Here is a 9,204-nt window from a genome sequence, read left to right as displayed (position 1 = left end):
CATTGACCAACTGGGATCATGGCCCAACATGGGCTCTTCCCAGTTGACCAGTTGGGGTCTCAGCCCAATGTGGGGTCCTCCCAGTTGACCAACTGAGGCCTGGACCCAACCTGGGGTCTTCCCAATTGACCAGTTGGGGTCACATCCCAACATGGGCTCTTCCCAGTTGACCAGTTGGGGTCTCAGCCCAACATGGGCTCTTCCCAAGTTGACCAGTTGGGGTCTCAGCCCAGTGTGGGGTCCTCCCAGTTGACCAACTGGGGTCCTGGCCCAGTGTGGGGTCTTTCCAGTTGACCAGTTGAGGTCACAGCCCAACATGGGGTCTTCCCAGTTGACCAGCTAGGGTGATGGCCCAACATGGGGTCGTCCCAATTGACCAGCTGGGGTTATGGCCCAACACAGGGTCTTCCCAGTTGACCATCTGGGGTCTTGGCCCAGTACGGGGTCTTCCCAGTTGACTAGTTGGGGTCTCAGCCCAACACGGGGTCTTCCCAGTTGACCATTTGGGGTCACATCCCAACATGGGCTCTTCCCAGTTGATCAGTTGGGGTCTCAGCCCAATGTGGGGTCCTCCCAGTTGACCAACTGGGGTCTTGGCCCAGTGTGGGCTCTTCCCAGTTGACCATTTGGGGTCACATCCCAACATGGGCTCTTCCCAGTTGACCATCTGGGGTCTCAGCCCAGTGTGGGGTCCTTCCAGTTGACCAACCAGGATCACAACCCAACATGGGATCCTCCCAGTTGGGATCATTGCCCAACACGGGGTCTTCCCAGTTGACCAACCAGGTTCTCATCCCAAAGCCGGGTCTTCCCATCCAACCCACCCCCATTCCCACCCCACACCCATCGCGGGATGGCAGGACGCACCGTGAACGCCGCCGTGAGCCGTAGCGATGCCCCCTGTCCGGTGAATAGGAGCGGGATCGGCGCCGGCTGTCGCGGGACCCCCCTCCGGAATAACGACGGCTGCGGGAGCGCGAGCGGGAATAGCGGCGGCTGCGGGAGCGGCGGTAACGGCCGCAGCGGTAATAGGGGCCAGCGCGGTGCGAGCGGGAGCTGGAGCGGGAGCTGGAGGACGAGGAGGAGGATGGCGAGGAGGAGGAGGACGAAGAGCGGCGCCTGGAAGGGGGATGTGGGGTCACAACACAACGAGGCGGCCACAAAGACCCTCAGGAGATGATGTGGCCCCAAAGACCCTCCAGATCCAATGGGATGGCTCCAACTCAAAGACCTCAACCTAAAGAAACTCAGTGAAAACCCGGCCCCAACCAAAGACCCCCCAGTGCCACGTTCCCAAAGACCCTCTAATCAAGACCCAATGCCACAGCCCCCAAACCATCCCAATCATGACCCAATGCTACAGACCAAAAGACCCAATCTCAAAGACCCTCCAGACCCAGTAGCATGGCCCTGAAGAACCCCCCCCCAAAACAAACCCAATGCTGTGGCCCCAGAGACCCTCAAGACCCAACACCCTGGCTCTAAAAGCCCTCCATTCAAGACCCTCTACTCAAGACGTAATCACAAAGACCCTCGAGACCCAACCCCAAAGATCCTCCACTCAGATCCATTGCCACAGTCCCACAGACCCCTCAAGTCAAGACCCAATTCTGTGGCCCCAAAGACTCTCTACTCAAGAGCCAACCCCAAAGACCCTCAACTCAATAGCCAACCCCAAATCCCTTCCACTCAAGAGCCAACCCCAAAGACCCCCCAACCAAGACCCAACGCCACAGCCCCAAGCACCCTCCACTCAAGACCCAACCCCAACCCCAACCCCCTCCACTCAACCACCAACGCCGTGACCCCAAATTCCCTCCCTCAATCCTCGACCCCATAGCGTTACCGACCGGGACGAGGCGCTATGACCTGCGCTGGCGCTGCCCTGCTGCCCCACACGTGCTTTGCCCGGAGCGCCGGCCTTCCCAGCAATGCCAGCAGCTGATTGAGCAGAGGCGGCCTCCTCATCGCTGCCCCCAAAGCTGGTGATGAAGGTGATCTTCTCCTCGTGGCCGGGGGATGGGGAACGGGAACGGGAGCACGATTCCGAGGTGGATTCTGAGGGGGAGCTGAGGAGGGAAGGAGGAATGGGTTGGGGTGGTGGGAATGAGGAGAGGTGGGATCCCCCCTCAACTTGATTGGGGGGTGGGGAAATGGGGTAGGGGGTGCTGGGGGGGCTCACCGTTTGTATGGGTCGTATGTAGGGCTGTCCCTGCGCGCGTAGCTGTGGGAGAAATGGGGGTTATAGGAAAGGGAAGAGAGGAAGGGGAGGAAATGGGGGGGGAGGGGAGGAAGTGGGAGGGGGAAGGGAAAAAGTGGGGGGAAGGTGAAGAAACGGGGGGGGGAAAGGAAAGGAAATGGGGGGGGGGGAAGGGGAGGAAATGGGGGGGGAGGGGAGGAAGTGGGAGGGGGAAGGGAAAAAGTGGGGGGAAGGTGAAGAAACGGGGGGGGGAAAGGAAAGGAAATGGGGGGGGTGGAAGGGGAGGAAATGAGGGGGAAGGGGAGAAGGAAGTGTGAAAAGAAAGGGGTGAAATGGGGCTGTGGGGAGCAGAGCACAGCGCTCACCTCGGGGGGCTGATTTTTCTCCCTTTGAGGCGTTTCTCTCTGAATTCCCTCCTCTGTCGACGTGAGCGGCGGCCCTGCGAGCACCCCACAGCTCATGGGACCCCATCCCAGAGCCTTTGGGATCCCCCAGAACCCCAAAGCTCAGTGTGGGGAGGGGGGTGATGGGGCAGAGCTCCTCACCGAGTACATGGCCTTCTCCTCCTCTAAAGCTTTGGCATTTTTGATCGCTTCTGCCTCCTCTTTGTCCTTTCTCAGCATCCTACCCCAAAATTGAGACCCTCAGACAGTCGCCCCAACCCCCTCTCCCCCTCTCTACCTCCAAAACCCCACATTTATTATGGGAAGGGGGGTGGGCCTACCGGACGAAATCCCCCTCAGCCATGCCGTAGGTGGTCGCCTGCTTGTTGAGGTCGGCCACCTGCTCCTGGTTCAGCTCATCCACATCCACCTCCACGTCTGTGCAGGAGGGAGAGCAGAGAGTTCAGCCCCCACCCCAATAACTGGCGTCACACATACACACACAGGTAACTGGACCCCCTCCTCATACCGATATCAGGGATCACCTCATCTTCATCCGTGTTGCTGTCTTCCTCGGAGTCTTCCTCATCGCCGCGTTTCTCTGCTGCGTTCTCCAGCTCAGCCACGGTGCTGTCCTCGTACGTGTACCCAATGGACGCCTTCTTCTCTGCCAACCTACAAACAGCGTCAATCCATACAACCCAATCTTCCCAGTCCACCCAGCCCAACACTCATCCCAGTAGACCCAACAATACCATCCCAGTTGACCCAACTCAACACTCATCCCAGCAGACCCAGCCAAACCATCCCCGCAGACCCAACAAAACCATCCCAGTTTACCCAGCCCAACCATCCCAGTAGACCCAGCCCAACCATCCCAGTTGACCCAGCACAATCTTCCCTGCTGCCTCAACCCAACTGTCTTCCCAGCTAAAACCACCCAGTCATCCCAGTTGACCCCACCCAATCCAACTGCCATCCCAATCTGCCCAATTGCTGTCCCAGTCAAGCCAGTTCAATCATCATCCCAGTAGACCCATAACAATCATCCCAATTGACCCCACACAACCATCCCAGTCCACCCAACCCAACACTCATCCCAGTAGACCCAACCCAACCATCCCAAGAGACCCAAACCAACCATCTCAGTTGACCCAACCCAATCACCCCATTCAACCCAACCCAACCATTGTCCCAGTCCACCCAACCCAGTTTAAATTTCCCCAGTTGAACCCCCCCCCATCCCTCCCTCCATCTTCCTGGCGCTCACTTCTTTTTCTCATCCTCGTTGGGTTTCTGCAGCCCTCCGTAGAGCTCATCAATGTAGATCTGGTAGAGGCACTGCTCCTCCGAGACTGCAGCAGGTTGGGGGGGCGGAGGGGGCAGAGGGGTAGATTTGTGGGTAAGGGTCATTTGGGGGGTGGGGGGTGGTAAGGAGTGTTGGAAAGGGGTTTTGGGGGAGAACAGAAGGGGTTGTAAACTGGGATGGTTTAGGGAGTGAGAGGGTGAGGAGGATGGTTTTGGGGGTAAAGGGGGGGATAATTCTGGGGTGGGGGCATGAGGGATGGGGGCAAGAGGACCATTTTTGGGGTGGAGGGAGCAGCTGGGGGGTAGGGGGGAGCAGAAAGGGAGATTTGTGGGATTGGAGGGTGAGGAGGGCAATGATTTGGGGATGAAAGGAGAAGTTTGGGATGGGGGGACAGGTAAAAAGGTGGTTTTGGGGGGTGGGGGGGGCTTCAAAAGGGGAGTTTATGTTGTTGGAGGACCTTGAGATGGGCAGATTTGGTGGGGGAGGGGGGGGGCTGACAAGACAATTCTTGAGGCAGGGAGGCAGAAAAGGGGCAGTTTTGGGGTCAGGGGATAGAAGAAGGATGGTTTTTGAGGTTGGGGGGGGGGACGTTTTGGGGCCGAGGGGCACAAAAGGGGCAGGGGGGGGTGTGTAAGGAGGATGGGTTTTGGACTGGGGGCACTCACTGCCCGCAAAGTCGTTCTGCACCAGCCCACGGTAGCGCTCGTAGTTGCATTTCCTCTCATCAGATTCCTGCTCGGGGGAACTGGAACGGGGCAGATTTTAGGGTTAGGAACCGAGGGGGATCAACAAGGGACACTAAAAGGATTTCAGCCCCCCCCTCACCCCTCCATATCACACTTTGATTCCCAATCAAACTCAGGAAGGGAACGATCTCATTCCAGACCCACCATTGGGGTTCAGGGACCTCCTGGGATCTCAGTGCACTGAGGAGCTGTGAACCCCCCCCTTCTTAAAAATAACAACCAAACGACCCCAAAATACTCCCCAAAAAGCCCAAATCCTTACACGGGGTTGAGCAGCGGGGGGGTGTACATGGGGATGTAATCCAGGTGCGCCCTCACGTCAAAGCGGTCGATCATGTTGTTGGTGTCCCCCTGCCATGGCATCCTGTATGGACACATGGACGGGTCATCAGTGGCTGACCCCAAACTTTGAGGGACCCCAAATCCCAAAGATTCACCCCAAATGACCCCACGGGGTCCCCAGATACCAAAGGGGGAGAAAGATGTACCCAAAGAACACCCAAATCCCAAGGACTCGGCCCAATGATGTCCCACTGATGTCCCCATTCGGTGTCTTTAACGATGACCCCATAATGACCCCAATGAAACCCTTACAAACGCCCCCATGGTGTCCCCAATGACATCCCAACGATGTCCCCAATGACATCCCCATGATGTCCCCATAGGTGCCCACATCACATCCCCATGGATGTCCCAACAATGTCCCCAGCAATATCCCAACAATGTCCCCATGCATGTCCCCACACTGACCCCATAACATCCCTACAGCTGACCCATTCCATCCCCAACTATATTCTTATGTATGCCCCTACACTGTACCCATAATGACCCCACAATGTCACACATCCACAGCATGTCCATGAATGGCCCTGTGACATCCCCCATTGATGTCATCAACAACACCCCAATGACGTTCCCATAACACCCCCACAACATCCCCCATAACACTGTTCCCACAACATCCCTCAAGATGTCCTTATGGATGACCCCAATGGTGTCTCCATGGATGTCTCCACAGGGTCCCCATGGTCCCATTATGGATGTCCCTCATGGCATCCCCAACAACACCCCAATGCTGTCCCCATAACACCCCCATGATGTCTCCTACGACATTCCCACAACATCCCTTGTGATGTTCTTATAGATGCCCCCACAGTGTCCCCACGGCCCCATTATGAATGTCCCCCATGATGACCCCAACAACACCCCAATGCTGTCCCCATAACACCACAACACCCCTACAACATCCCTACAACATCCCTCGTGATGTTCTTATGGATGACCCCAATGCTGTCCCCATGGATGTCCTCACAGCGTCCCTATGGCCCCATTATGGATGTCCCCCATTACATCCCCAACAACACCCCAATGCCGTCCCCATAACACCCCAACAATGTCCCCCATAACACCCCCAACATCCCTCGTGATGCTCTTATGGATGTCCCCATGTGATACCCACAACGGCCCCACAGTGTCCCCATGGCCCCATTATGGATGTCCCCAATGATACCCCATGGATGTCCCCACAGTGTCCCCATGGCCCCATTATGGATGTCCCCACAGGGTCCCCATGGCCCCATTATGGACGCCCCCCACAACACCCCCATGCTGTCCCCATTCTGTCCCCCATACCCACATGTTAACGGGGCTCTCAGCTGCCAGCGCCACGGCCGAGTCCAGATGCACCTTGCAGGCCCTGCCGTGCACCTGCAGGAACTGCGCCGGGTCCTTTTTCTGACAAAAATACCCAAAAAAAGGCATTTCTTGGGTTTTTATACCCAACATGACACCAACGCCACCCATCCCCCCCCCACACACCCCATTTTCCTCCTTTTTTATTTAGACCTCATTTCCTCTTCTCCTCCATATCTTCTCTCTTCCCCCCTTTCCCTTTTAACCCCCCATTCCCCTTTTCTTCGCTTTCAAATCCATTTCTTCTCCATATTTTCCCTTTTCTCCCCACTTTTCCTCCACTTCTTCCTCAATCCCCCCCACATCTCCCCACCTTTTCCTCCCCATTTCTGCCCACAATTCCCCCCATTTTGGCCCATTTTCTCCTCATTTTTCCCCCACTTTCCCCCCATTTTTCCCTGCACCTTCTCTCATTTCTCCTACCTCTTCTCCCCATTCTTCCTTCATTTTCCCCCATTGATCCTCATCCCACCCCATTTTCCTCTCCTTTTATCTCCATTCTCACCCTTTTATCCATTTTCCCCCTTTTCATCTTCCTCTCCCATTCTGCCCCACTTTTCCTTCCCATTTCCCCATTTTCCAGCCATTTTCCCACCCATTCTCCTCCCATTTCCCCCCTTTCTTCCTCATTTTTCTACCCCTTCCTGCCTCTCATTCCTCCTCTTTCTCCCCTTCCCCTCCTTTCTCCCCCTTTTCCTCCTCCTTTCCTCCCCCTTTTCCCCCATTTCCTCCTCCTTTCTCCCCCTTTCCCTTCACATTCTCCCCTTCCTCCTCCCTTCTTCCCCATTTCCTCCTCCTCTCTCCCCCTTTCCTCCTCCATTCCCCCCAATTCCTCTCTTTCCTCCCCATTCCTCCCCTTTTTCCCCTTTCCTCCTCCCTTTCTCCTCCATTTCTCCCCTTTCCCTTCATTTCTCCCCCTTCCTCTCCCCTTCTACCCTTTCTCTCCTCCGCTTCCATTATTCCCTTCCTCTCCCATTTCCTCCTCCCTTCCTCCCCTTTCCTTCCCCTTTCCTCTCCATTCCCCCCATCCCTCTTCCTTCCTCCCCCATTTCTCTCCCTTCTCCCATTCCTCCTCTTTCCTCTCCCTTCTAACCCCTTTCCTCCCCTCTTTTCCCCCCTTTCCTCCCCTCTTTTCCCCCCTTTCCTCCCCTCTTTTCTCCCCCTTCCTCCTCCCCCATTCCCCTTCCCTTCCTCCCTCTTTCCTCCTCTTACCCCCCCATTCTCCTCCCTTCTCCCCTTTCCTCATTCCCCCTCCCTTCTCCCCTTTCCTCCTCCCCTTCTACCCTCTCCTCCTCCCCATTCTCCTTCTTTTCCCCCCTTTCCTCTCCATTTTTCCCCCTTTCCCCTCATTTCCCCCTTTCCTCCTCCATCCCCCCCTTTCCTCCTCCATCCCCCCCTTTCCTCCTCCTCTCCCATTCCTCCTCCTTCCTCCCCATTCTCTCTCCTTCCTCCCCCATCTCCCCTTCCTCCTCCCTTCCTCCATTCCTCCCCCTTTCTCTCCTCTTCTACCCTCTCTCCTCTCTCCATTCCTCCTCCATTTTCCCCCCTTTCCTCCTCCTTTCTCCCACCCACCCCTTCCATTTCCCCCCAACTCCTCCACCTTTCCCCTTCTTCTCCCCCCATTCCCCCCCCAACCCCAATCTCTCCCCACGACCCCCCCCAGCAGTGTCTCCACCCCCCACTCACAACTTCCTCATAATACTCCGACGCCTCTCAGCCCTTTTCTTATAGTCCACCATCATCCCACGCAGTTTGCGCTCGTGTTTCCTCGCCTCGTGCCACATTGTGCTGCCAAGGCTGTGGGGTGGGATAGGGGTCACAATGGGGGGGTTTGGGTCACGATAGGGGGGAGAAGTGGGGAAGTTATGGGCAGCTTTGGCTCTTGGGGAATGGGGCAGCCTGGGTTGGGGATGGAGAAGATGGGGGGCCTGGGCTGGGGGGTAGAAAAGATGAGGGTCCTTGGTTGGGGGGGGAGAAGATGGGGGTCCCAGGTTGGGGGTGAAGATGGGGGTCCTGGTTTGGGGGATGGAGAAGATGGGGGTCCTGGGTTGGGGGGGAGAAGATGAGGTCCTGGCTGGGGGTTGGAGAAGAGGGGGGTCCTGCGTTGGGGTGGAGAAGATGGGGGTCCCGGTTGGGGGGGAGAAGATGGGAGTCCGAGGTTGGGGGTAAAGATGGGGTCCTGGTTTGGGGGGGGAGAAGAATGGGGTCACTGGGTTGGGGGGTAGAAAAGATGGGGGTCATGGGTTGGGGGGGTGGAGAAGATGGGGGTCCTGGGCTGGGGGGGAGAAGATGGGGGCCTGGGTGGGGGGGGAGAAGATGGGGGTCATGGGTTGGGGGGGAGAAGATGGGGTCTGGCTGGGGGGGAGAAAATGGGGGGCCTGGGTTTGGGGGGGAGAAGATGGGGGTCCCGGGTTGGGGAATGAGAAGATGGGGGTCCGGTTTGGGGGATGGAGAAGATGGGGGTCCTGGTTTGGGGGAGGGAGAAGATGGGGCCCTGGTTTTGGGGGATGAGAAGATGGGGGTCATGGGTTGGGGGGGAGAAGATGGGGGTCATGGGTTGGGGGGAGAAAGATGGGGGGCGTGGTTGGGGGAAAGAAGATGGGGTCCAACGGGTTGGGAGTGAGAATGGGGTCCTGGTTTGGGGGATGGAGAAGATGGGGGTCCTGGGTTGGGGGGGGGGGGGAGAAGATGGGGTTGTGGTTGGGGGGGAGAAGATGGGGTCCAGGTTGGGGGTGAAGATTGGGGTCCAGGTTGGGGGTGAAGATGGGGGTCCAGGTTGGGGTGAAGATGGGGTCCTGGTTGGGGGATGGAGAAGATGGGTCCTGGGTTGGGGATGGAGAAGAATGGGGGTCCCGGTTGGGGGGGAGAGAGGTC

The 9,204-nt window shown here is 57.4% G+C and overlaps 1 protein-coding gene across 1 annotated transcript in view; it reads right to left on the bottom strand.

Annotated features, from left to right (window-relative positions):
- Positions 1-6,439, bottom strand: part of CLASRP (CLK4 associating serine/arginine rich protein) — a 7,361-nt gene extending 922 nt beyond the window's left edge. The window contains exons 1-11 of the mRNA XM_015851023.2: positions 6,275-6,439; positions 4,901-5,002; positions 4,558-4,637; positions 3,854-3,938; positions 3,113-3,258; positions 2,925-3,021; positions 2,746-2,824; positions 2,566-2,639; positions 2,183-2,224; positions 1,851-2,069; positions 868-1,119 (exon numbers count right to left, since the gene is read on the bottom strand). Coding sequence (XP_015706509.1) covers positions 868-1,119; positions 1,851-2,069; positions 2,183-2,224; positions 2,566-2,639; positions 2,746-2,824; positions 2,925-3,021; positions 3,113-3,258; positions 3,854-3,938; positions 4,558-4,637; positions 4,901-5,002; positions 6,275-6,423 — 1,325 coding nt within the window. The 5' untranslated portion in view covers positions 6,424-6,439. The remainder of the gene's footprint in view (positions 1-867; positions 1,120-1,850; positions 2,070-2,182; positions 2,225-2,565; positions 2,640-2,745; positions 2,825-2,924; positions 3,022-3,112; positions 3,259-3,853; positions 3,939-4,557; positions 4,638-4,900; positions 5,003-6,274) is intronic.
- Positions 6,440-9,204: the final 2,765 nt, after the last annotated feature.

Source organism: Coturnix japonica, unplaced genomic scaffold (assembly GCF_001577835.2).
Source record: "Coturnix japonica isolate 7356 unplaced genomic scaffold, Coturnix japonica 2.1 chrUnrandom646, whole genome shotgun sequence".
In the NCBI taxonomy this organism is placed as follows: Eukaryota; Metazoa; Chordata; class Aves; order Galliformes; family Phasianidae; genus Coturnix; species Coturnix japonica.
Note: the sequence above shows the minus strand (reverse complement) of the source record. Positions and strands in the feature narration are given on the sequence as shown.